The sequence below is a fragment of the Pseudorca crassidens genome, chromosome 11, assembly GCF_039906515.1.
Source record: "Pseudorca crassidens isolate mPseCra1 chromosome 11, mPseCra1.hap1, whole genome shotgun sequence".
NCBI classification, from domain to species: Eukaryota; Metazoa; Chordata; class Mammalia; order Artiodactyla; family Delphinidae; genus Pseudorca; species Pseudorca crassidens.
In genome coordinates, this window is record NC_090306.1 from 97,636,278 (window position 1) to 97,664,185 (window position 27,908).

General features: G+C 49.4%; 1 protein-coding gene across 2 annotated transcripts in view; it reads left to right on the forward strand.

Moving 5' to 3' along the window:
* The window catches only part of GRAP2 (GRB2 related adaptor protein 2), a 61,448-nt gene extending 35,815 nt beyond the window's left edge, over positions 1-25,633 (forward strand). Inside the window, exons 2-8 of one of the 2 annotated variants that reach the window (XM_067698750.1) lie at positions 7,201-7,292; positions 13,973-14,064; positions 17,219-17,338; positions 20,804-20,972; positions 22,814-23,005; positions 24,130-24,252; positions 24,885-25,633. In XM_067698750.1, coding sequence (XP_067554851.1) covers positions 7,215-7,292; positions 13,973-14,064; positions 17,219-17,338; positions 20,804-20,972; positions 22,814-23,005; positions 24,130-24,252; positions 24,885-25,067 — 957 coding nt within the window. In that variant the 5' untranslated portion in view covers positions 7,201-7,214 and the 3' untranslated portion in view covers positions 25,068-25,633. The remainder of the gene's footprint in view (positions 1-7,200; positions 7,293-13,972; positions 14,065-17,218; positions 17,339-20,803; positions 20,973-22,813; positions 23,006-24,129; positions 24,253-24,884) is intronic. The other variant, XM_067698751.1, reaches the window with a different exon arrangement.
* The last annotated feature ends 2,275 nt before the right edge of the window (positions 25,634-27,908 follow it).

Sequence of the window (27,908 nt, forward strand, 5' to 3'; positions counted from 1 at the left end):
CTTCTAGCTGGGGAGATGTTCCCATTTGGAAAATAGGAAAAAATCTCAGGGCAAAGCCAAGGGGTCCAGGCAGGGCTGGGTTCCCAGGTTGGACTGAACCTAAGAGGCTGGCAGAGGGTCTGCAGGAGGTGCTGGCAGAGAGAGGCATTAGAAGGTCAGGGTGGGTACCGCCAGCCTTGCAGTGCGTGGTTATGGGCTGAGCCTGAGGCCATTGCAGAGAGCACGCCTCCCCTACCCATGTTTCCTATCCCACTGCCTGCTGCCCATGAGTTAACCTGTCATCAGAGACCGCTCTGTTGCCACTTTCTGCACTGAAGCAGCTAGAGGATGCATTGTTCGGTGCGGAACACACCTGCGTGGGAGATGGAGGGCTCCCTGAAGGCTTCCGTTCATCGGCCACTTCCTAGCGGCTTCAGGACTGGCGTCAGCAGATCGGCAGCCGAGGAATTATTGTCCTCGGACAAGCTTCAAAGGGCCCCTCTAGTTCCGTGTGTTCACCTCTGCTGGTCACGCCAGGGGATTTATTTATGCTTTCCTGGGGCTTATGAGGGGGAAATAATGAGTTACCCGGGGACAAGAGGAAAATAAGAATGTCCCATGGGCACAAAATCATTTAAAATGGAGGCTTTTAGAGGGTACAGTACAAAGATCTCAGCCAACTGGCCAGAAATGGTTTGCGGAGTATATTTTGCTTGTCTTGCCTCACTCTGGTTGCAATAAAAATCAGAAATGTTTGTATCCCACGGAGAGAGTACCTATGGAAACAGGCCAGGTCCTCCCAAGAAGGCCCCTGAGATCCTAAACCCAAAAAGAAATGGTCCTGCCTCTCTGACTTGGGAGATCCAGATAAGCATAGGAGTTGTTGGTTGTAAATCTTTTAAAGGAGAAGCCCATGGTGGCCGCTCCCAAGTTCACGGCTATCTGCAAGCTTGGTTGTAGCCGCCATGATTCCAACTCCCACTTCACCCTCCACACCTGGCCTCAGATCCAAGTCTCCAGAGAAACCAGAAGGAGGATCTTACTAGAATAGGACTGGAGGCTCTCTATTTTAAGGGCCCCAGAGGATGAGTTAGAAGTAATTCAACAGCAGGCACAGTAAAGGAATCTGTAAGCCTTGTGAGACATCCAGAGAAGGTTAACGTTTCCAACATGGCCAGCTAATGAAAGAGGTAGCCTGTAAGCGAGGTTCTGCTGGTTTCGAATAGAGCCAAAATGTTGTCATTTGAGAGCGCAAAGGGAGGAGAGGCCAGCCCTTGGTCACTTGGCCATGCGCAGCCTTTTTCTTTTCTTTCTTGTTTTTTTTTTCACTTTCTTTTCCAGAATAGATTGGTTTAGGTCTCTAGAAAAATATTTCAGCAGAGGCTAACAGGTGAGTTACAGGTAATTGTCCATCCTGTGCTTACAGATTTTCAAGAAGAGCCATCTATGACCTTTCTTGGTTTCCTGCTCTGTCCAATGCCCAGTAAGAGGTGATAAAGCAGGAAGGCCCTAACCACAGCTGTAAGGTTCAGATAAAAGAAAAACACACAGTAGGGATTTCAACACAAATCATAAAGCTAGACTCAAAGTAGCAGAGAGGGACTGGTCACTTTGAGATTAAAGGGGACCAACTTTCCAGGCAGCTCAGAGAGAATTTAAGCATCAGAAAATGTGTAGGAGCAGATGTCTTCCAATTTTTATCCATCAAAGCAATTCTGTATTTTATGGGTTTGAGACTCTTTGAAACGTTAAAGTTTATATGCCTTAAAACGCACCAGAGGGAAAGAAGACTGTCGCCAAACTGTTTGGAGAGAGGTTGCGGGGACTCGAGATGCATAGAAAAGTTACGAGATGGAATCCACTGTTTGGGACGCACCATTGCCCTCTATTGGATTAAATAAATCAGACCTTTAGCGTGGGTGCCTGCTTCATTATCTCTGGCTGAGTTTGCCCAGAAGTCAGGGCACCTTTGAATGGGAAATTAATCCATCCTTGTAAACGGGTCCTCCGGTCAGCTGCCCCTTCCCCGAGGAAATCAATTACAGTTGCAACTCTGACGGCAGGCCATTTATCATGTTTCCAGTCACTCAACAAGCATTTGCTAGGTGCCTAAGCACTGGTGAGGTATCGTAGGGCATCTACGAAGAAATAACAACCGTTACTACCATTTACTGGATGCCTACTGTGCGCCAGGGTCTTTCTACACATCTACACACAGGATCCCTGTGAAGTAAGGGTGGCTACTTCCGGGTTAGGGATGAAGAAACTTTGATACTTGGGAAGTAAATGCCACCTCTGAGGTTCAAATCCAGGTCCAGCTACTCCTAAGACCCCAAGAAGTTTACAGACTATCAGGGGAGATAGATAGAATATTGATAAAAACGTCTATACCAGGAGTCCGTAAACTACGGCCAGTAGGTCAAATTTGACTCATCACGTATTTTTGGCCACAAGTTAAGATGGTTATTACTCTTTCTGAATGGCGGGGAAAAATCAGAATAATAATAACTTGTGGCATGTAAAAATTATATGAAATTCAAGTCTCAGTGAGCGTAAATAAAATTGTATCAGAACCCAGCTCTGCCTGTTCATTGACTGTTCTCTCAGGCTGGCTTCTGGAAAACGGCACGATGCGTGGTCATGGCAGAGACCGTACAGCTCGCGGAGCCGAAAACCCTTTCTCTCTGGCCCTTTACAGAACTCCTACTCTATATTCTGAGGGGTGATGTTGTATATCAGTAGAAGAGGTTTTTAGAAAGCATTTGGGGGTTAAGAAAAGGGGGAACTAATATTTAACCCACGGTGAGAGAGGTAGATACACAGGTGCGCTCCGTTTTAAGACTCAGTGCACGAAAACCCAGCCTTTCAAACAGATCAATTAAAAGATAGCTATTTGCATAACAAATTTTCCTTTCCATTTTGTAAAGGGATTCACCACGGGGTTCCTTTGTAGAATGAGCCTCCATAATGCATGCTAATGATTCCATTTGCAAATACTCTCCTCGTAATAACTCTCCAAGAACAGATCTATTGTGTACAGTGAGGTTTAGCTAGCTATCATCATTTTTTCCTGGCACTGTGAGGTTTCGCACTTCTGAAAAGTCACTGAGCTGACCTTGTCAATTCAGAAGAGGAGGCACTGCCTTCCCACGGTCTCCAGGAGGGGCTTTGCCGATGAAAGGGTGCAGATTCCAAGCATGCGCATTATGTGAACCTAGAGAGCTGGTATAATTTTACATTTTCGGCTAAGCTCCTCTTGGTCAGTGCAGCCAAAGTTCTAAAATGTAAACTCCTCACTATTCTATCAATCCATAAATCAATACAAATTATGTTGCTCGTGTCCTGATAAATAGGCTATAAGAAATACTTATCAAGAGCAGTTTCTCTTCTTTTTTCAAGACATAATCTTAACCACCTGACAACAGAAACTGGGGCAAGTCATATAATATTCAAATTAGGCTCTCCCCAGCAAAACAGGAAGTGTTGTCGCGATTCAGTTTAGGACCTGGCTCCTTCTTTCCCTGGGTCCTGAGCCGGAATCTTCGGAACAGCTCCGTGCTGTTATGCAATCGCTCTTTTCCAGAGACAAGTAAAACGGAAACCTTCACTATTCATAGCCAAATTAGGAGGAACTGAAATCGTTCAAGAAGTTGCTTGCCTGGTACCATTTTGATGTTAACTCTGCGTTTCTTCTGAACATATCCCCTGACTCTGGCTTTCAAATGGAGGCTCTTTTAAAGAGCTGTCTCCTAGCTTTTGTTTTCATCCTCCACGGTGACTTATATTTTAGAAGTACATAAGCATTCCTGGTATAGCCTGACTCTTTTTCAGGTTTTTTGGCGGTACAAGAAGCTTAAATGGAAAGGCCAGGGCAGAGAAAATCGTGCTGAGGATGTCCTGTGTGGTGTCGTCCAGTGGTGGTCTGTGTCTCGGGGCTGCTGATGGGTATTCCGTACAATCTGTAAAAGCAGGAGAGTGAGAGAGATGCAGAGGGCTGGTGAGAAGCAGAGCCAGGAGCCCTGCATGGCTCGGAGGCGGGATTCCTGAACAAATGGTACCATCACTGAGGCCGGGATGAGGGGGGAGGCTGCTGGCAGGGGCCTGGCACCTGGATGCTGTCACTTCTCATTCACGCTCTATGGCAGGTAGCATTGCAGCCATTTCTAAAGCTGATCACTGGAAGGGAAAACGCATTTAACCCATGTGTGAGGCTCTCTGAGGAGGTGTCTGTCTTCATCTTCCCCTGAGGTCAGCAGCGTTGTAACTGCAAACAGCAGGAAGAAGACTCCACCACATTCTTGAGTTCTTGGGGCTGCTGCCCTTTCTCTCTCTCTCCCCACTCTTTTCTCTCTTGGAATTGTTGCTACCATGTTTTATCTCCATCATTTATTTGTTTTCTTTTTCCAGTTGCAGTATGCAGTGGTGGTAGGTACCAAAGAAAATGGATAAGTACTGAATAAACTATGTTAGTTCTGTTTTCATTTTTCCCCTGCTGGTAATTTTTAACTTTTCAAAATTAAAACTAATGGATATAAAGGAATAGGATATAACTTTCCATGCATTTTTGTGATCAAACAGAAGACCAACCCCTGGGGCTGGCCCATTTACCATTCTCCGCTATTAGGGAAGCAGAGAATGATAAATTCAAGGGAAGAACTTGCAGAGCCCGGTGACTTGAATGAAAACAGAGCATCCCCCACTCCACCCTGAGCATATCCCTCCCACCAAACAGCATCTGAACAGATTTCATTTCACAAACGGAAATGGGACGCAAACAGATTTTTTTCAACGTGATTTCACGAAGAGTGGGCCTGTTTAACTGGGTTTTCTGAGCCAGGATTAATATTACAAGCTGGGGAGCTCTGTGACACGCTTCCTGGGGGAAGGCAGAGAAAAGTGCCACCGTTCAGAAGCAAGTTTACTTCTGCCTCAGCCCTTCTCACTGAATGACTTACAGCCAGCCTGGAGCTACATGTAATGTAGGAAAGATCTCCCAAGCTCAAGGTCATATCTAGAGCATGCGTTGGATATTTTTTTCCATCTCTAATGTATGTGACTTTCTAATATGTTTAGCATTTGCCCTCCCCTTGTCTCCATCCTGCTTATTAAGGTAAATTTGCATAGAAATGGGATCTTGGTTTTTAGGACTATTCACCTGACACTTGATCTCTTGATGTGACCAGTGTCTGCTGCTGATACCATGTGGGTGACCCACAGAAGCCCATCTTCCTGCACACCAGAGGCAAGGCCTTAATTAGGGAAAGCTTTGCATGTTAAAGTAATGGGGTGAATCAAGTCAGCAAAGGCATTTAGCTTTCACTCAGGAGGACAGAATACTTCTTCCTGTTGAGTGGGTCATCCTAGGTCACAAAAATTTTAATTTGCCTTAGACGGACAGATCTTGAAGAAAGTGCACAAAAAGTATATATATTTTGGGTTTGGAAATAAGTTTTGGCTGGTGATAAAGCTCAGACAGTGAGCTATGACATTTTCCTTTGGATCCTGAAATATTTTTTGCTTAATATCTATCTTTGGGATTGGTAATACTCACCTCTATAAACTGCCTTTGGAAGACCAAGCAAATGTGGAAAATCAGAGGAAGGCGCCCCTTGCCATCACCAGGGTTGCAGTCCGCTTTAAACCCCTGATCTCCGGGTGCCGCCCCCTCCCACGGGCAGCCACCTTCCTTATTTACCTAAATCTCATCACTTGGGCAGAAATTCCCACTGAGAGGATAATTGTGGTCCCAGTTTCCTGGTCACTGAAAGTCAGTTAGATTTGAGGGTTTCAGACTTAAGCAAATTTTGCAAAACATAAATGCCAAACAATAGCTCTCAAGACGGTGTCCTTGACAGTTAGCAGAGAACCAAAGAACTTGAGCGTCCTAGGGAATAAGCCTCAAAGTTCTTTTTTTTAATTAATTAATTAATTTATTTTTGGCTGCGTTGGGTCTTTGTTTCTGTGCGAGAGCTTTCTCTAGTTGCGGTGAGCGGGGGCCACTCTTCATCGCGGTACGCGGGCCTCTCACTGTCACAGGCTCAGTAATTGTGGCTCACGGGCCTAGTTGCTCCGCGGCACATGGGATCTTCACAGACCAGGGCTCGAACCCGTGTCCCCTGCATCGGCAGGCAGATTCTCAACCCCTGCACCACCAGGGAAGCCCAAGCCTCAAATTACAATGAGAAAAGTTTAGAGGAGGTGGGAGAAATCAGAAGAACCTTTTTGTGGCTTTTGGCTAGGCTGCCTTTGCTGAGGCTAAATTCATTCCATAACGTGATTCTAAAACATAAATGCTCTGCTACTCAACTTTATCTTGTACAACATTTTGCATCTATTCTTTAATTTCATCTTACATGCTTATTCGTTGAACATTATGATTCCCATTTTACGAACGAGGAAACTGAGGCTCCAAGAGGTTTAGTACTCGCACAGATCACACAGCTGTTCACGGACACAACCAGGACTCTGCTCTCTTTCTATTACAACCCCGCCGCCTCCTAAAAAAACCAACCATATTTCATTTGTGGGCTGACTTACTTATCTTTACACAGGTCTCATGTGTTACTAGGAGGAGCCAAAGTTTTAACTCAATTCAGAGGTATTAAAAGGCAAATTTCCAAAATGTCCTTGGCTTACGCAATAATAATAAAATAAGGAATCTGACTCATTTAGTCTCCCAATTCTAAAACCAGAATGCTTTCCACTCTCAAACCATGTAGAAGGCCGCTAAGTTCCCCACTGACCAATGCTGTCTAATTCTCTTAAATGATTCAGATGTAAAAGAGAAAATGGCATCTGTCTAATTAACACCGCCTGGCTAAATATAGCTGTCGAGGGACAGCCTTGGGATAGTGTTTACAGAACAGTCTTTCCAGGCCCCCAGGCCTCAAGTTAGAGATGATAGCAAGTCTTCTGTCCTTATCAACCGGAAACAGAGATGCCCCAGAAACGCTTACAGGCCAGGACAGCAAATGGGGATGAAAGGAGAAGGGGAAAGGCGGTGGCTGGCCTTCATTTCCTGCTCCTGGCATCTGGGGATTCACAGAATGATGCCGGGAAGTGGATCCTAGCAGCTCGTGCAGCTCTTTCTGAAAACAAAAGCCCTCACTGTGTGCCTACGCCTTCCTCTCTGGCCTGGAGACCTTGGACCCTCTCCACCAACTGCTAAGACTGCCCTCCTCCTGGCAGAAAGGCACAATGACCACATTATTTCCCTTCCAGCTTCGCGTTACAACATGGAAGCCATTGCCAAGTTTGATTTCATGGCCTCAGGAGAGGATGAACTGAGCTTTCACGCTGGAGATGTTCTGAAGGTAGGTGACGCGGGACCCGGGAGAGCCGGGGAGAGTTTAGGTTACTCCGGTTTAGCCACTGAGTTAATCTAACAATCCATCCTTTGTTTCTCAAGAAATACACACAGTTCCTTTCAAAATGTGAAGTTTGCCTCATTCAAAAGGGTTCCTTCTGAGCGCCTGTGCACCAGCTACCAGGCCGGGTGATGGAAATCCGATTGGCATAAGCCACCATCCTTGTCCTGAGATGCTCGTGGTCTGGAGGGGGAAACAAATCCATCCAAAGGGCTGTCACAGATGGTCTTATCTGAGTGCCCAGGAGCACAGGTGAGGGGACAAGTGATCCCACCTTGAAAGATGGGGTTGTAGGAACGGGTGGCAACATCAGTTGTCAGGAAACACAATGAAGGTGATTCGGGCTTTTGGCTAAAGCTCAGAGGTGGGCGAGCCCAGGCAGAATTAGGTCAGCATTGTGAGTTTCAGCACGGCTGGAACTTATAGGAGGAAGGTGTGGATGGGGACATCTGGAAAGTCAGCTGGAGGAGATGCGGGTCAACAAAGGCCATGCACACCCACCACTCAGGGGTTCCTCACAACTTTTCTTTGCCCGCACTTGAGTTGTAGTGGCCACTTGCTGAACTGAAGAGGTCTTGGACTCCTCCCACATTTCATGCACCATGCTTACAGACTCTGCATCTTAGCCCCTGTTTTGTGCAAAATAGCATAGGAGTCCTTCAAGAGGCCACTGGGGAATCTCTGGCACCTATGTCCCCCTTCCTGGCCTCAGAGCACCTCGGATACCCCGATCCTCGGTCCTCAGCAACCCATATGGGCCTCCTGAGACTACCCAGTGGCACTGAGACCACCATTGTCTCTCCACGAAGATAAATGCTTACCATGGAAAGAACCCTATCATGCGTGAGAGGGTGACTCAGACAGTGTCTGTGGAGCACAAACCAGGTGGGATGACGTGGTTTGGAATTTTAACCCCCAATGTTTATCCCTCTGACTGCTCTCATCTTGCAAGATCTGGTAATGTGGCTGCCAAGAGTATGCCTTCCATGTTGGAACTTCTCAAGGTCAAAATATTGCTTGGGCTGCTGACCCAGGAAAAAGTGACCTTCACTTCCTTGGGATCTTACCAAGGTCACAGAGGGGTCTGCGACAAGGTGAGCAGTCCCTCCCTTCCTTGTGGGGTATTGTGACCATGTGATTATCTACCATTCTCCAGTGTTTTCACCCAAAAGAGAACCTCCCTGGGGGGTTGGGGGCAAGTCGCATCCCTCATCTCCCATTTCAGACAGAATCTACTATCTGGCTTAAAATTTCCCTCTTCCCCAGAAAAGGAAAAAGGAAAAAAAAAAAAAAAAAACTTTCCTCAAATCTGCTTCTCTGTTCAGCTCCTAATTTCTTTCTTCTCCTCACTGCCAGCACTGGGAAGAACTCTCTATGCTGGGTGCCTCCACTCCCTCACTTCCTGTTCACGCCACTGGAACCCTCTGGAATCTGTCTTTTACCCCCAACGCTCCCTTAAAGTCCACTGGTGATCTCCTCATTGTGGAATGTAAGGACCCTACTAAACCCCTGTAGGATTAGACACTGCTAACGGCCCCTCTCCTGTATCTGAATGAAGCTCTGTCCCACACCTAAACACTGTTCTCTGCCCTGAATATTTTTCTTTTATCATATCTCCCAAGCAATCCCTTCTTCACTGGAGAGGAGTCTGGTGCAATAAAAAGGAGCATGGACTTTGGAGCCAGATAAATCTGAGTTTGAGTCCCAGCCCATTAGCTGTGTGGCCTTGGGTCAGTCACTTTCCCCCTCTGAGCTTCAGTGTCTTCATCTATAAGTGGAGGCCATGCCTATCTTGCAGGGTTATAGAAAGGATTAGGGGTAATGGTCCCAGCCCAAACTGGATGCTCAATAAATGATCACTGTATTGTCAATATCACCCAAATCCTGCTGCCTCTGACTGTTCAGACTATTACTGTGTTCCCTTGACTGACCTCATTGCCTCCCGTCTCTTCCTCCTTCATTCTACGTACCAGTCCCAGAAGGATCTTTCCAGAAGATAAATCAGATCACATTACTTCCTTACTCAGAAGCGTTCAGTGGTTCCCCATGACCAGTTGATGGAAATCTAAGCCATCTGGCCCCAGCCTACTGCCCAACCTCATCATGCTCGCGTGCAAGAACATGTACACATACGTACACATATACATACACACATGCGACACACACACACACACACACACACACACACACACACATCTTTGTGTATGAAATGCCCCAGGTCACGCTGCAATATACAAACTCTCCTTTTTCAGGCTCTCCCCGTATTCTGAATGCCCTTCTCCCACACACACATATTTGACCACCTCTACCGGGGAACCCTCACTAATCCTCCCCGCTCCTGACCACCCCGGTAGATTAAATACTCCCTCTTCAGCTCCTCCACAGCATTTCACGCACTGTTCAAGGCACTCGCACCCCCGCCTCACAGGACAGTTATTTACAAGCAGGCCGAGCTTCAGCTCTCTGCACCCTGAGTACCCACCTTTACTGCGGCCCTTGCCCCGTGCCGTCCTGATTGTCCGCGCACATGGTGGCTGTTCCACTCCCCAGAGCTCTGCGCAGGTTGGGGCCGGGCCTGCCTCGGGGTCCAGAACAACAGAAAGATGATGAACATTCGATGAATGAGCGAATGGGTGATCCCTCCGCTGGTGTGAGAGCAGAGCTTTGCCAGGTTCATCTTTGTATATTCCCAGCATCTAACACAAGTCACGGCCCCAGGTAGGGGCTCGGTACATATGTCTTGAATTGTTAACTGCGTTTCTGCACACTCATTTAGAATTCCATCAGAAAGCCAGATCCCTCCTTCTTTTCAAACTCTATCCATTGCAGCCACAGGGGTAAAGAGGAAAGAGGAGGGGGCTTGTCGGCTGAGCCTCTCAGAAGGTCTGTATCATGGTGGTCCGTGGGCCTGCCTGTAGGTCTCCACGTACAACCCTCTCCTCCGGAGATGGCTAACAATCCCCAGGATTCTGGAAATTGTTTTCTTTTCTTTTCTTTTCTTTTCTTTTTTTTTTTTGAAATTGTTTTCAAGGCTAGCTCTTAACTGCCCTGGCAATTCACTCATGGAATGTTCTTTCGTGTTTGGCCTTTAGCGCTAAAAGACTAAACAGACATTTTCATTAGAAGGTACACAAAATGTCTCGCTTACCATCAACCGCCCCCTGCAGACTTTGAGTTCCCCGGGGGCGCAGGCCCCAGCTTGTTCATCTCTGTATTCCCGGCACCTAAGTACAAACAGCAGGTGCTCACTAGATGCTGATCCCAGAATGGTGAACAAGATGCTGGACACAGAACTCTGGCCAAATGACTCGACCCCGTTTCTCCTGTGCGAGACACATTCCAAAAGTCAGGGGTTGGATGTTTCGTGTTCATATCAGCCCCTCTGGACCCGCAGCTGCACACAGCTCGCAACTTACTCTTCCCACTCGAATCTGCCGGTCGTTATGAAAAAATGTCTCTCGACCCAGGCCATCTCTATCTGCTTCTGCAATACGTCTAACACGACCCCGTTTCTTCCTACTAAAACCGCAACCGAGAAGCCCCCAGAGTTAGACCTACGTAATTAACTTCTTCAGCACTTCGGATTTCTGCTATGCCTCTAAGAGCTATAATTTCATCCAGTTTTAAAATTCACCCAACCGTACATTTTGTCTTCTTCCCACGTCTAACTTATTCTCAGGCCATGTAACCCAGAAAATGATTCCGGTAGGCAACGTTGTAAGAATTAAGTCACAGCAAAACTAAGGGTGAAACCTCATGCGTTTAGGCTGAACTCGCCCAGCTCTGCAAGATGGGGAAAACAGATAGGGGGATGGAGGAGATGGAGAGATGAGAGGAAGAGGAAGTTTGGGCCCTGAGCCAACAACGGCAGGAGGAAAACACCTCCCCCCAAAGACTCTTCTTTGCAGAAAATGAGATCTTTTTAAAACCTTGCCTTCTATGCACCACAGAAAGCCAATAAATGCGCCTCTCTGGGAACAAGATCTCAGGCCGACCGAGCACCGGGTGGTGGGGAAAATGGCTGGCACCGTGGGACAATCTTCGGTTGCTACAGGGGGTAGATGGGTATGAGCCACGATTACTAAAATTGCAGCCGGTTTGGGGTCAGAGAGCTCAGAGCGAAGTGTGGTTCTTACCGTGCAGCACCGATTTCCAAATGGCCTTTTACCTCATCCCTGCTCACCCTGCTACTTGACTGCTGCCCAAGCCGCACATAGCCTTCCCATGTGACGGGAGAAAGGAATTCCAGAGCCTTTACGCTTGGCGCAGAGTGAAATGCCCCCGTGTTCCTTATGTGCAGCCAGGCCCTGCTGCTGAGCTCCCTGGCTCCTCCTTTGACCTAGATTTCCCACCTTCCCCACAGGCCCCTCGCCACACGCGTACCCACACGCCCTTAGTGATGCCGACAGTCACATTTGATGTCAGAAACTATAGCGTTTTCTTTTCTCAGCAATTCTAGAACTCAAACATGGGACACACTTTTATTTCTTCAGAACACATGATTACCTTCAAAACATACACATATAACACTTTAAAGAACTTATAAACCCTTCCGTGTCCTTCAGAGCTGGAGTTCTCCCTCATAAGAATATCACATTTTACAGAATTATATTTAAAAACACAGCCTGTACTCTCTGAAGGACGTCCAGGTACCAGGGCGCGTTTGATCCTTGCATCAGCTCCGTGAGGCGCCGACCAGTTTTTATTGCCCCCATTTGGCAGATGGTATTTGACTCGCCTGAGGTCAGACAGCTAGTGACGGGACCAAGCTAGACCCCAGGCCTTCTCATCCCAGACTCAGGAGTGATATTAGAAATAGGTCAACCCTGCTTCTCAATTACTTAGCTCTCTTCAGCTCTCTTCCCATCTCTGGGAGGGAGAAACCAGAGGCTTCAAGTCCACCCACTTTTGGATGAATCGACTCTGAAATCTAGCTCCAGCCCCCACTTCTCCGCTGAGCCCCACACACATCTCCAACGCTCGCTAATCCTTCCTTCTCAGAGCGTCCCGGGGCAACTTGATTCCCGTACAGGCGACCTGAAGTCTGTGAGTTTTCCCTCAGACCTGCTCCTCCTCCTGTATTTTCTATTTTAGTAAAGGCATCGCCACCCACTCAGTCTCCCAAGCCAGAAATCCGGAGGCATCCCAGAATTCCCCTTCTCCCTAGGCTCTGCGAACAGTCAGGAAGTCCTGCCCGTTTGTGCTTCCTGATTCCTCTGAAATCTGTCCTCACCTGTTCTCAGGCCAGATCCCCTTCATCTCTTGCCTAGATGGCTACACGCATCTTCCTACACTTTCTCCCCTGACTTTACGCCCCAATCCATCTTCACGCTCTGATACAGCATGCCGTTCTTAACTCTGATTCTCCCTGTGCTATTTCCCTGCTGAAAATCCTTTCATGGCTCCCCATACGTTTCAAGATAAAAATCCATGCTTTTCAACGTGGGCTACAAGGCCCTGTGCCCCTGGTTTCTCCTCTCTCTTCTCCTGGAGTCACAATCTAAACTGTCCCCTGACCGAGATGTTTTGTCCCCAGAATGCACCTTCTTCCTCACTCCCCAGAAGTAGCTCTTTGCCATCAGACTTCGCCTGGGTAGCTCCTTTCATTGCCTGGGCAACCCAGATGGCCTCTCCTCTGAGCAACCTTTCCTATCCATCTTCTGCTATCCTCTTTATTATTGTATGACATTTTCAGCTACAAGAAACAGAAACTAAAATTGGCTTAAACGACAACAGAAGATTTATAATTTCTCCTGCAAAGTCCAGAAGTAGGAGGGCTCCTGGATGGCTAATTCAGCGGCTCCGTGACATCGTCAAGTTTCTTCCCATCTTTTTGTTCTGCCATCTTCATTTTGAATTATTGTTGAGTCTGCGCTACATATTTTAGAAACGTTCTCAGTGGGGGGGGGGCAGATATTTGTCTTTTGATGGTAAAAGATTTTCTGAAATAACCAGAAGCCACATAGAGCCACGTCTGGAGGGTCAGACGAGTAATCAGGGCAGGTGATGACATTTGGGGTCGTGGTCGAGGTAAGACCCTACAGTAATGAGACAGAACTTCTGGTTTTGCCTATGATCTGGGTCTAAAAGCAAGTTTGGAAAAGGCATTCCAGGTATCTTGAGTTATGTCCAAACTCTTTGTGAAAACATGGAGTGTGAACACCAAGAGTTACTGTTTTCAAAGCTAGCCCCCCGCTTGACGTTTACGTTTTAATCTGCTGGTGTGAAAAACGAAGAGCAAATTAAAATTAAAAGTTTCCTTGTTACCTGGCAGAGAAGGAGAAACTACCTGCCTAGATGAGGAGCTTAAAGTGCTAAGATCTGGGACACAAATCTCCCAAACAGAAGGAGAAAAGGGGTTCAGGGAAGCCCCTGAGCCCTGAGTCTGGGAGGTCAGGCCAGGTGCGGTCCTATGAGTGGGTGGCCCATGTGGACAGAAATAGCTTGGGGTCAAGGGAAGCCAAACTCCAAAGATAAGCCAGCCGCTCCCCACTCGAACGGCTGTGTGGCTTCTTGGGCTTATTTTCCTCTAAATCCCAGAGCACTTTCTTTGCCCTGCAACCCCTTTCTCCCGCTCCTTGGAGTCCTCCCCACAGTGTCTTTGTCCTTCCTTCTCCTCCCTGTAGATCTTAAGTAACCAAGAGGAGTGGTTCAAGGCGGAGCTTAGGAGCCAAGAAGGATACGTGCCCAAGAATTTTATAGACATCAAGTTTCCTGAGTAAGTATTTCCAGCCTGCTGAGATGGGCCTGCCCCACACACTCCCCTTTACTGCAGCAGCCACTAGAATTATCCCGGCACAGCCCGGACGCTGTCAAAAATTGTTGCCTCTGGAGAGGGAACCACCCAGCTGAAGGCCAGGGGTGGGAGGGAGATTCGCATTGCACAGCATTCTCGTTTGAATTTTATACCATGGGCAAGAGTCACCTATTTTGGGCTTCCCTGGTGGTGCAGTGGTTGAGAGTCCGCCTGCCGATGCAGGGGACACGGGTTCGGGAGGATCCCACATGCCGCGGAGCGGCTGGGCCCGTGAGCCATGGCCGCTGAGCCTGTGCGCCAGGAGCCTGTGTTCCGCAACGGGAGAGGCCACAACAGTGAGAGGCCCGCGTACCGCAAAAAAAAAAAAAAAGAATCACCTATTTTAAGTTTATAAACTAACATCATGTATAATTGCAACCATGGGGTTTCCAAGAATTCCGGGGGTGCGTGGGGTGCGCTCTCGGTCACTCCACCTCAACAGCTGCTCCTTCAGGCCTCTTCTCTTTTATCTCCCAACCCACCCTCCATCCCAGCCAGGAGGACGAAGCTCTCGGCCTTCCTGAAACCATGTTCGCACCAGTGAGAGAGGTCAGGGAAATTCCCTCCATAAAGAGGAAACGAAAAATTGAGATTGGGTCACGTGCACCTCAAGAATTGACCACAGGGGTGAGATAGAAATCTAACGTTGTGTGAGGGTCAGGGTCTAGCCGAAGAACAAAGTGACCACTGAACCAATAGAATGACCACTGACCTCAGCCAGGGGGCCCCTGAGGCTGCCCTGTCATCTTCTAGGTGAGCACGGCACACCTGCAGCCCCTCTTACACCGCGCTCTCGGCGGATGGCCTGGCTTCCAGGACAGCGGAGGCCCCCAGAAAAGCCCCTCGACCCCACCCGCCCTGACTCGCTGCATCCACCCACATCCTGCAACTGCGCAGACACTGCCTTTCCTGCAGTTGTTTGGAAAGAACCATCTGCGCTTCGAGCAGACGTTCTCCCCTCTCTCGCGCATCGACTTGCCTCCCTCTCTGCCGGATCCTTCCCGGCAGCAAACAAAGATGTCGCAGTTTCTCCCATCTTACCAAAAACCAAAAAGCGAAACCAAACAGCAAAACCCTTGATTCCAAACCCCCTTCCAGCTACGACTCCACTTCTTCAAAAGAATCATTATATTTGCCGTCCTAAAGTCCTCTCCTGCCATTCTCTCCAGAACCCACACAACTTCAAGGTCACCGTGAACTGCTGGTCCCAGTGGCCGAAAGTAGGCCATCACGTCAGCATGATTCGATGTGGGGAATCTCTCCCTCTTCCTTTGGCTTCCAGAACATCCTTCTTCCTGGTTCTCTTCCCGCCTCCCTGGCTGCTCCTTCCCCGACTCCTTTGCCAGTTTCTCCTCGCCTCCCCCGTCTCCTTTACAGTTAGAATGTCGCCCTCCCAGTGAGACCCCCCCCATCACCATATTTTGAATGACTCCCCCACCCCATCTCTCCTCTGTTTTCATTTCCTCCACAGCATTTACATCAGCTGACACACTTAATATTCTTATTACTTTGTTGTTTATGGTGTGTCTCTCCCCACCGCACTAGAATATAAGAAGTTCCATGAGGGTCCTTGTCTGTGCTGCTCACCACTGTATCCGCTATATCCCCAGAAGGAGGCTCAGCACAGAGTAGATGTTTAATAAAAGCTGTTAGCTACGAATGAATAGCTTTTGGAACGATGTGTAATAGGAAAACCTGGCACTCGTTTCATATGCAGGGTGTGGACATTTTTGCAAGTCTTGAGGGAAGTCACTTATCAAATTCCAGATGGAGGACAAGTGTGTATTTTCTGAACAGTCCCCTCACTGTTTGCCGCCTCTTCTGAGATATCTCCTCTGAGGATGGCTGCTGTGGAGGGGGTCCCATTCTCTTCCCTTCCCCATTACATTTCCTGTGGTGGCCACTCATCAGCATGGTAGGTTTGCATGGCAAACACTCTGGCAGGATCTCCAGGCAGATCTCCAGGCTCCCCTCAGAGCCCGACCAACCTTCCCCTGCAAGTCCCAGGTCTGGAGGAAGGACATTCTTCCGCCACCCATGTCTGTTCAGTTCCTACATTCCAAAGAGCACAGGGAACTGCTCACAAAGGAATCCAAAGCTGTGGCCCGTTGGACCTTCATCTTAAAGGGACACACATACTGGCTTTCCAGGGGTGGCAATTAGAGCAGGCACCTTGCAGCAAAAGGACACCACCCTACCTTTGGCTGCTGAGGGATTGCAAACACTTGTTCCGCTTCTCTGTGGTTGAGAGGGGTTTCTGGCCTCCGGCCCCGTGGCTGTAGCCACTGTTTGACTTGCCCCTGTGCAAGAGTTTGGCCTTTTTCATATACGCTGTAACCCCTGCAGCAATACTTCCAAAGGCTGCCAGCCTGAAAGAGCAGTTTCTCCTTGGTTTCTTCTTTTCCAGGGTAAAGATTATTTTCCAGCCTGGTTTTTGGGGAGGGCCCAGGAGCTGGCTGTGTAGATGCCTCTCTCTGGCTGCTACCAGCCTTGCTTATTTCCAAGCGTGTGTGCAGGCCTCCCTGGGTGCCCTGCAGCCTCTGCCAGGCAGGGAGCACAGCCGCTCCCGCCCCACGCCACCCAGGGGCCCTGGGCTGTGACCCTCTTTCCCGGCCACCAAGGTCTCAGCCCGGAGCTGGCACCCAAGGCCCTGCCCATTGCCTCCAGTGCCCCAAGGGGTCCCTGTCCCTGCAGTTCTTTTCTAGAGACATCCCTCTCACAGCTGCCTGCAGGAAGCCACTCCCCACAGTGAGTGACTCCCACGCTGTCCCGTTTGGTGCAGTGGCACATTTCCATGATTCAGGATTTCCAAGCAGGAGAGAGACTTCTCCTGGGGGAACGGGACAGGAGGTGCCTCAAGGGGAGCACTCACTTGCCTCGCCTGTAAACTGCTGGAGCGTTTGTTTAGTTTCAAAAGCACCTGGCCCCTCTTTGGTCTCTGTCTGCTCTCTGCTGAGCAGTTCCCAGCCTCTCTCCCTTTGGGTCATCTCTCCCCTACTTCCTTCCCTCCCTACCCTCACCCCTACCGTCACTCTGGCGTCTCACCAAGATCCTCTGCTTTTATCTCACCTGATAGATGGTTTCACGAAGGCCTCTCACGACACCAGGCAGAGAGCTTGCTGATGGGCAAGGAGGTTGGTTGCTTCATCATCCGGGCCAGCCAGAGCTCCCCAGGGGACTTCTCCATATCTGTCAGGTACCGGCTGTCCCTGACTCCTCCCTGACCTACTAACGCATTAAAGCAGCAAGGTGACCTCTTGAACATGACCTATTCCTCAGGAGCATGGCGGCCAAGGGGCCCAGGCATCTTATCAACTGTGATGCTGTGCATTTTCTTTCCATAACACACGTACACAACTCCTTAGTTTGTGGCCCAAATTACATGTGCGTTCATCTGCCTCCCCCTCCAGCCCAGGTGCTTCTGGAAAGAGAGGATTTTTATCAACTTCATCTCTGTGGCTTTTACAGCACCCTGTACCCAGTAGGTGCTGGGTGAGTATCTGTGGAAGGCGTGGGAATGGAGGAGGAAAAGAGAATTCCCAACTGTCCACATCCGCCTTGGGGTTGCGATCTTAACGTTTTCTTTTACTACTGATGCTTGTTTGAAGAAGGGTAGAGAAAAATCAAAACCCAAGTCACCGCCGTAGGACACATCTGTAGTTGTAAGTGGCTGCACGAAACGAAAGGCTACCTCCACGCCCCGTAATGCAGCAAAACTGACAGGAACAGAGCAGAGCCCAGGAGTCCTGGGCTGGGGGCACCGTGACAGCAAAGCCTCGTTAATATGCAGCACCCCGGGAGGAAGTGACTCCCTTTAACACGACACAGCCCCACACGCAGAAGCCCCAAGTCTGAACACACAGCATGTGGTCAGCGTGTTGGGGATCTCAAGTCACACATCAGACTTGATGACCACATGTGAAAGTGCAAGATTTATGGTGATAGCAGTACAGGGGTTGGCGCGACGGATTGTACGGGGAAACCTCACTGTCAAGTTACCTGACCAGAAGCGCTGTCTGGATTCCGCAATATAATCTGAAAGGCGTGCAGCTTTAAGTTCATAAATCCGATCTCGGGTAATAAACGGAGGCCACTTTACTAGTTAGAAAGAAAGTGTCCTGTAAGGAATAAGTAAGAAGGACTTAAAAATAATGGGTCAACCATTTGTATGCATTTGTGCCCCCAACGTGCTCAATAGCTTGGTCTCCTAAGCATTGCCCTTGCAGGCTGACTCAAACTCTTCATTTCCCTTAACTAAAGCTTCCTTTTTCACATCTTGGGTGATGGTAAATTTTAGCTCAGGCCAATATTGATGTATCACAAATTCTAAACTTGTTAGGTCTTAATTAATGAGATTTTGCTCTATTAATAAATCTTGCAAGTCAACCCTATTTCTTAAGGGCCACAATTTGAGGCAAGACCAAGCAAATTGTTCGACTGAAAGGCGTTTCTTGGTGCCTTTGGTTTGCGTGACGTTGCTGAGTCTGGCTTTTTCAGTGAGGAATTAGGGTTTCTAGTTCCTTGATTAAATTGAATTCTACAAAAAATGATCAGCCTTGACGCCTGCTACAGTCTTCCCCTGCCGTTGAGGCCGTGCAGCTTCTCGTGAGGGTGATTATTGCTGTAATCAGTATTACCTCTTCTGCAGAAGTGTAGTACAATGTATTCCAAAGCAGAATCATTTTTATTTATTTATGCGTCTGCTTTCTGTCATGGGCACAGATAATTAAGAGCTAATTGTAGTTCTATCACTTAGCAGTTGTTAGGGGTCTGAAATACTAGACTTTAGAGTCTGGAGTCCTGAATTACACCCTTTCTCTGCCCCTCTCGGAACTCGAGACAGTGGTCCAGCCACTCTCTCTCGAGCACCCAGAGGACCCACTACAGCCCTGACATCCATCCTCTCAGCACATGGGAGTGAAAGGGTTAATGTTTCTCATTCTGAGTTCTTTGACTAAGAGGTGGTGGATGAATAATTGTTTCACAAGCATATTTCCTCCTCCTCACCCCGATGTGGGGAGTGATGGCTGTGAGTTGAGCCATGTGGTGTTGTTGCCCTGAAGAAAGCATATGTGAGTGACCACAGCCAAAAGGGGAAGAGCAAGCAATGATTGCCAAAGTGTTGGCTACGACCCCCAAGATGGTTAAGCAGAGGTCACTGCATGGGTTCACCTGGCTATGAGCAGAGACCCACACAAAAGATGAGAAGGAAGATCAGAATTCCTGTCTCCTGGCTTCCCTGGTGGCACAGTGGTTAAGAATCTGCCTGCCAGTGCAGGGGACACAGGTCGAGCCCTGGTCCGGGAAGATCCCACATGCTGCGGAGCAACTAAGCCCGTGCGCCACAACTACTGAGCCTGTGCTCTAGAGCCCGTGAGCCACAACTACTGAGGCCTGCAGGCTTAGAACCTGTGCTCTGCAACAAGAGAAGCCACGGCAATGAGAAGCCCACACACCGCAACGAAGAGTAGCCCCCGCTTGCTGCAACTAGAGAAAGTCTGCACTCAGCAACAAAAACCCAATGCAGCCAAAAATAAATAAATTAATTAATTAAATAAGTAAATTTTTTAAAAAAGAATTCCTGTCCCCTCTGAACACGGACCACGAAATCCATCCCTAAGAACGAGGTATCTTTACTCTTCAACATGCTTTAAGTTTGTGACCTTTCTTCTGCCGTCAGGCAACTGGTATCATTAATGCCAGTTTATTTTTAGACATAAATATGTATCCATTTGACAAAAAAAAAAACTTGACATCCCAACAAGGATGACTTGGTGATGGAAAAAGGCTGGAGCTATTAGTAAAGGCCCAGTCCCCTCTTTCCAATGAATAAAATCCAATTTCTCCATCCCTGGTACAAGCATGCTCCACCACTTGTGAGTCCAGCTGGTGTCAAAGGTGCCGATCTAAAAGAAGTTAGCATGAAAAAATAATAGTAATAAAAAACACGTGTGCATGGTGTGACAGGCCCAGCTCATTAGACTGGAATCAGAGACCCCGGGTCCTTGTCTCAGCTCTGCCACTCACTCACAGTGACCTTGAAAAGGCCCCTCCACCTCTTTGAGGCTCAGCACATTTTTTCCCAAAAGCTCAAAATACTTTGTAACCTTATTTATGCAAAACAAGACCAAGAGATACCCATTATGTAGAGAACAAAGCGTGGCAGATTTCTCAGGGTAGTTTATGGGCTTAAAGGAGCTGGTTCAAACTATTTTCTGTTAACAGACAGGTAATGAGGGCTTGAAAAACTCCTCTCCTCTGAATCTTGGCAGAGTCCTTAGCCTGGTAAGTTCTTAGGTGTTGCCATGTTTCAAATAAACATTGTAAAAAAAAAGTCCTTGATCTTGTAGTCTTTAAAGCACTGGGAACATTTTTTTCTTATAAAAGGTCAGTTCCAGTGTCAGAAGAAAGATTACCTTCTCCTCATGTTAAAAAAAAAAAAAAAAATCCCCTCTAGCTCAGCCTGTGTCCGGAGCCGTCCCTCCCACAGATCTCCCCCCGGAGTTTGCCTGGGCCAGCCCACCTGCCCAGGAATGGGCCAGCCACCCATACCTCTGCTCCCTGCCCAAACAGAACCCCAGCATCCCTGGATACAGTCAGCCCTGGAGGCAAGGACATGGTCACCATGTAATAGACAATTTGGATTTGCCTTGATCCCTAGGCATGAGGGTGATGTTCAGCACTTCAAAGTCATGAAAGACAACAAGGGTAATTACTTCCTGTGGACAGAGAAGTTTCCATCCCTCAACAAGCTGGTGGACTACTACAGGACGACTTCCATCTCCAAACAGAAGCAGATCTTTCTGAGGGATAGGACCCGGGAGGAACAGGTATGCTGCAGGTCCCCATTGGCCCCAGTCCAGAGATTCTGGGCAGCTCGGGTCCTACACGAACCACCAAGACCATGCATCTGATGGGGAGGTCCCTGTGTATTCTGAAAGGCAGAGATCTCAGTTTAAATCCTAGCTTAGCACTTCCTAGGTATGTGACTTTGGAAAGTTCTCTAATCCTCAGTTTCCTCATCCATTAAAATTGAGATAATAGTGACAGCTACCTCATAGGATGGTGTGAAGGTTAGAGAAGATCATGTAGCCCCACTCCTTGCATCATTCCTAATCACGCCACAGGCACTCGGTACACGTGGGCTCTTATTACGCTCTTATTTTGTTATTCACAGATGTTACTATGTCACAGTTTTCAGCCTAGCTCAGGAGCCGCCCAAGGATGAAGGTGTGGGGAGGATGGGGGGGCACTATACATGGGGATATTAGAGCCTAGAGTCCAGGACTAATGCAGCAGGTAGAGCTTTGTGGCCGAATTTGGGGATGGGGGAGGGTAGAAGCAGGGGGCACTGGAGGAGAAAACTGGAGGTGGGATTCTTGCTCTTGGAACAGTTTGGGATATGAAGTATTGTTTTAAAGAAGATGCATCTGACAGACCTGGCTTTCTTTAAAACCTGATTTCATTGCAAGAGAAGAAAACTTTCTGAGTATCGGTTTTTCTCATCCATAGAATGGAGAGACTATAATGCCTCCCTCATTGGGCTGTTGTGAGGATAAATGAGACATCATTACAGGCCTTGCCACAGGGTCTGGTCCATAGTCGGCACTAAGGAAATGTTAACTAGCCTCCATAAGTAAATTCACACACACACAATCTATGCAACATGTTTCAAAGGAAATAACATGGTTATAGGAGATGGGTATTACAGAAACAAGCATTGACTAAAAGAGTTGAAATCCCAGCAACAGGTTATTTGAAAAGACATTGAGACTTTCAAAGCAACATGTGCTTCAGGGAAGTAAAGAAAACCATCCCTTGCAAGTAATGGGTTGATTTTAAGCCTGAGAAGTTACAATCAAAGGAGGAAAGAGTGTTCCCAAATGCAGAGAGAAATATAGAAAGAGAAGCAAAGGTTAAACCCCCACCTTGTAAATTCTTTTAACCAGGAAATGGACAGAGGTATTCATTTATTAGGATGTGCACACACAGGTGAAAGAGGAAATATAAAAATGCATTAAACTGGATTTAATGAGCTCATTTTGCAAAGTGCTTAGCGCAGTGCCTGGCATATACTAAGCCAAGGGCCCTGTGTAATTGTTTGTTAGATAAAAATAACAAGGAATTGTCTCTGAGTCACGAGGTTGTGGTAGCATTCAGGAGAAAGATCTTGTTTCTTCCCAACGTGCCCAGCAGCAGGCCTGGTTTCCATGGTGCTGCAAGAGCGTTGCTGTTTGGGTCTCCATCATCAGGCTATAAATGACAGTTCAAAATCATGCAAAGTCAATAGCAGAGCTTATCTGGAGGGTAGGATGTCCAGCAGTGTGGCAACATGCGATAAGGAGGAGTGGCACTGTGTCGGTAAAATGGGACATTTAAGCATGATTACACAGAGAAAAACAAGCCCACTAGGAAGGGGCTAGTTGGGTACCACGTGTAAAGTCTGTGAACCGGAGACCCAAACTCCCCAAACTGGGAGAATCTGAGAATGCAGCGGCCGCTTTGAAAACGTAATGGTCTGAACCATTGATTCTCCTTAAGCTGCCCTCACCCCCTCAGCTGTTTCTTGGAGCTGGCATGAGCTAAGTCTGGGAACAGCTTCCAGAAGAGTGGGGTAGGACCAGGAGATGCGTGAGGAGGATGGATCCGCATCACCTCTGTTCTCTCCCAGGGTCAGCGGGGCAACAGCCTGGACCGGAGGTCCCAGGGAGGCCCACCCCTGAGTGGGACTGCGGGAGAAGAAATCCGGCCTTCGATGAACCGGAAGCTGTCGGATCACCCCCCGCCCCCTCCCTCGCAGTATCCCCCCGCACCACTGCCACCACAGCAGCGGTACCTGCAGCAGCAGCAGCCTTTTCATCAGGTATCTGGAAAGAATGCAGTGGGGCACAGTGAGCTGGGGAGAAGGATCTGCTCTCCCCCCCAGGCTTCAGTCACTTTGTCCCCACTGCCACTCAGTGTATGAAAACTCCCCACGGTGCTGGAAACAACCAAAGCAAATAAATGCTGGGGACCTGTTTTGGGTCCAGGACTGTCGGCTGGGGAGGAACGTCCCAGTCCAGGCCAGGCCCCATCAGCTCTCACTGGGCCCATACAGAAGATCCTGGGCCCCCAGGTGGCAGAAATATGGAAACCGCTCTTGGTGAAGAAGTCTCTGTGAATTAAATGGCTCCCTGCTTGAAAACACACACACACTCTCTCTCTCACCCTGAGGACACAGTGAACAATTGTTTCATTTTCTTATCGGCACAATTCCAAATCTTTTCGTGCCCTTTAACCCATCTGGCTGTCAAGATCTACAAGAAAAACTGATTAACACCAGAAATGGATCCTTGCTTATTTATTTATCTATCCCCCGCCTTGTTCCAGATAGGATTTTACGTGGCTTGCCCAGAGTGACAATACAGCCAGATAGCATCATCCCTGAATTCCGCAGCAGGGCATACAAAGTCCTCTGTGAGCTGCCCCCATCTGTCTCCCCAGCACCATCCCCTGCTACCGTGCCACGTGAACATACCTTCTGGCAACGCTGCACTACCTTTAGTTACCAGAATTTTTCACTGCGTTTTCTCTCATGCTTTTGAGGCTTTTTATATGCTGTCCCCCCTGCCTGAAATGCCCTTGCTTAGTCAGTTCTACTCCTCTTTAAGCTGGAGTTCAAGCACCCTGATCACCCAGGCCAAGTTATTCAGTCTTCTCTATGCTCACTCATCACTTAAATGTGTATGGTTCCCCCTCTAAACCGATGTTCCATGAAGATAGGGGCCTCCTCTTTCCAGCTACATATCCTCATGCTTAAGACAGTACTAGACCCATGGTAGGTGCCAGATAAATATTCCTTGGTTGAATGAATGAAAGCTGGCATCATCTTCACAATGTAAGGTCTGCACTGGCTGTGTCCATGTCATCAGAGCAAGGTGCTGGGGGAGCCTGTGAGGGATGCTTCCAGCGATGTGGTCATGGCTGTTCTGTCACATCTGTTTCTAGGAACGCCGTGGAGGCAGCCTGGACATAAACGACGGGCACTGTGGCATGGGCAACAGCAGCGAAATGAATGCCGCCCTCATGCAACGGAGACACACGGACCCCGTGCAACTCCAAGCAGCTGGGGTATGTGAACTTCCCTCTCTGGGCTCAGAGGAGGAGGGCAAGGGGCCAAGTAGAGAAACGGTTGGTCCTCCGCGAGAGACCGGGAGAGACCAGTCTCTCTCCACGAGAGACTGTGTGTCAAACTGCACACAGAGGTGGTGGGAACCCAGCGAGTGACGGTGGGGCAGGAGTTCCCCGTAGAGCTGATCCCAGCTGGCGCCATCCAGCCTGCTGTTCTCAGTTTGGCTGTCGGGCCTTGCCCGACCCTCACATTTCCTGACTGCAATTCTAGCAGAGGGAGATCCGTTGCGCTGGCATCGAGGGCTGTTAGTCTGGGCACATTGCGTTCTGTTTGTCACTCGAAGAAAATAAAAAGAACACCTATTCGTGTAGAGAGTGTAGTTCTCAAGGATCCTCTTGGAGCCTTGGAGAATGACATCTCAGTTGCTCAGAGCTGTGCATCCGGGTCTGCTTTCAGTTGCAGTGGGGTTTGAAATGTCTCTGGAGAGCCATCCGTCAGCCTTCAGGGCAGGCAGCTCACAGAGAGCTTTGTCTTGGTACCAGGGCCCGCAGATCCTCCTCCGTGTGCCCGTGGCTCAGAAAGCAGCTCGGCCCGCCCCAGCTCAGCAGGACCTCTCTGTGTTTTCCCCCAGCAGCGAGTGCGGTGGGCCCGGGCGCTGTACGACTTTGAGGCTCTCGAAGATGATGAGCTGGGATTCCACTGCGGAGAGGTGGTTGAGGTCCTGGACAGCTCCAACCCATCCTGGTGGACTGGCCGCCTGCACAACAAGCTGGGCCTCTTCCCTGCCAACTACGTGGCACCCATGACCCGGTGAGGCCCTTCTGGAGGGCTCGGAAGCTTTGGTCTGAAGCTGCCTGCAAGTGATGGAACAAGGAAGAAACTCTGGAAGTACACACACATATATATACGCGTGTATATGTACATATGCACACACGTATATATGCCTACGTATCTACACACTTATAATAGTAATTTATTGGCAAGTTCGTTGGTTACTTAGTTGATATGAAAGGAGCTCAGGTGGAGAATTCTATTCATACTTATCTTTCTGCTCCCCTCAGCGGGTGTGCAGAAGGCAGGGGGGGCGCTGGGAAGTGGGAGGCAGGGAAATGACACCGACATGCCTCCTGCCCTTAGGCCGGCACAGCTTCCTCCTCGTCTTGGGAATTCTGACTGAGAGGACCTAAGCGGGATCCACACCTGGTGCTGGACGCAGAAAAGCAGGGTGGGGTTGGACTTGGTGGGGCATGTCCTCCTTTACCTGCATGTCTGGCTCCCCGCCCCCTCCGAGGGTGTGCGGGGCTGCTGCCCCCCTCTCCCCACGGGGTGGGCACTGCTGGGTGGAGGACGAAGGCGCCGCTCTGAGCTGGGAGCGGGAGGGGATGGGAGGGGAGGGCTGGAGCAGGGGGCGTCCCGGGGCCTGGGCAAGACTAGTCCCCTGGCAGATGCTCACCTGAGACCTTCCTCTCCCTCAAGCGAACGTTCCCCCAATGAATTCTCTTCCGTGTGGCTGCGGTGGAGAAATGGAGGCCCTGTGAGAACCGAGGAGGGGTTTTTCACAAATCCCCCACTGGCTTACTTGGGTGTAACATCTGTTTCCCCAGCAACCAAGAACGCAGCATCCTAGACTCTGTAAAGCGCCCGGAGAAGCCCCGGCTGAGAATGGCAGATTTCAGAGCCACTGTTTTATGGTTACAGGGGTGTCTCTTCAGGGCTCTATTTGTTTTCCCTCTTGGTTTCCTGTGTTTTGAAGATGCTTTGCCCAGCAACACAGAGAGAAGCCCACTCCTCAAGAGCACTGTTTAGCGACTGGTCAATTGACTGATTGGCCATGACCCTGGGTGGCAGCTGGCTTGGAGAGAGCTTCCTGTTCCCTCCGACTGTTGGGCCACCGCTGGCGCCTCCCCGCCCCACAAGCTGCACCTGGGAAGGAACCCCACGGCCACTGTCTCTCCTTCACCTCAAAATAGACTCGTGTCTCCCAGGGCTCAGCCTGGGCGCGGGAAGCACAGATCAGCCTGGCTGGGGAGCAGGGACACTGGAGAAGGAAGCTCAGTGTCGTAGGGGAGCCAGAACAAACGTGTCCGCCCCGAGGGCGTCTAGGAGGGGTGGTGGGCGGGTATACGGAGACCAGAAGGAAAGGGCTCAGGCGGAAGTGCTGGTGAAGGAGCTCCGGGGTGGGTGGGGACCTGTTGCTTCCTCTTCTTCCCAGCCCTTCCTTCTCTGAGGAGGGACGGGGCAGCCATCAACCAAGGTGACGTAGGAAGAAAGGGTTTCTGACTCAGAAGTAACTGTCAGTGTAACGTAGGCTATGGCCTGTTGGCTCTGAAATCTGCCATTCTCTGATCCCCATGTCGCCTTTAGAGAAAAAGAGAAAAAGAAAAGACTCTGTGGTGGGTCTTGGGAGGGATGAGAAAATAGCCTGAGAGGCAGGGGGAGTCCAGCGAGTGAGGAGGGGTCTCTGGAAGTGAAAGCGCAGGAGGTAGAAGGGAACGGAGACATTTCAAAAGATCCAGGAGCAGTGTGAGAGGCTGAAGGGAGGAAGAGGGAGAGGAGGTGAAGTGGGACAGGTGAGGAAGACACTGGAGTGACACGTTGGGGGCAGATGAGGCACGGGCAGGAGGGACAGAGGCTGGTGGGCAGGACGAACCTGGACAGAGGAGACACTGCAGGAACCAAGGCAAAAGAACAAAGGCCAAGGAGCCCGGATACGCTGTTTCGGTGCTGGGTGATGTGAACAGGTTACAGTAAATAAAAGCCAAAGTAATGTTTGATTTTACAGTATTTACAAACCACATGCTTTCAGCGGTCCACGAACTTGGTCCATTTGTCTGATTCTGTGGGGGGACCAGCCCCAGGGAAGACAGAGGGAAACGACTGGGCTCTGGCCTGGGTTTTGTGCCTTGAAACACTCCTCAAGGAAGCAGTAATAAAACAAGTGCCTTTGTTTTGCTGGGCTGGGTCTGGTGTCTGTGTCACACGCCTCTCTGGAGGAGGGTGGGGGTCACTGGCCTGGAGAAGCTGACCACGCAGGGTGGGCAAAGCTCTCAGAGCCCCTGGATCTGGACTTTCTGTTCCACCAGAGCTTTTAATTGAGGTGCTCAAACAGCCTCGTCCCTGCTCAACTGGAGGCTCAATCCAGAAGGAACTGAGAGTCATCCTAACCACCCGCAGTGAACAAGGGCCCTCGGGGACCAGACTAAGAGGACAAGGACCGCGCTGTCCACACTGTCGGGGCAGGGGAGGCTGACCTCCTTGGCCTCTGGTGCTGCCCAGGGGAAGTTGCCCTCCACCCAAGGGGATTTCAGCCCCAGGGGCGGGTCCCCCCAGGGCCTCTCACAACCACACAACCAGGAAACAACACATGGTCTCTGAATTCGGTTGAATGAATCACTCTGCGTGACTTGGGGGCCACCTGGAACTTCCAGAGAAAATCTGGTTCCTGTTGGACCATTTCGGTCTCCCTAACCGCTTGCTGAGGCTCGCAGCATTTCAACTATCTTGTACCTGCCACTGCCCACCCACTTTTAGATGGCCCTGGGGTGACCTGAGGCAGCGCTTTTCTCGAAATGAACCTGTCTGTGAATTGCCTGGGGAGTGTGTTCAAATGCGGAGTCTAGTTCAGTCCTGCAAGCCTGTCAAGCTCTGAGGCGAT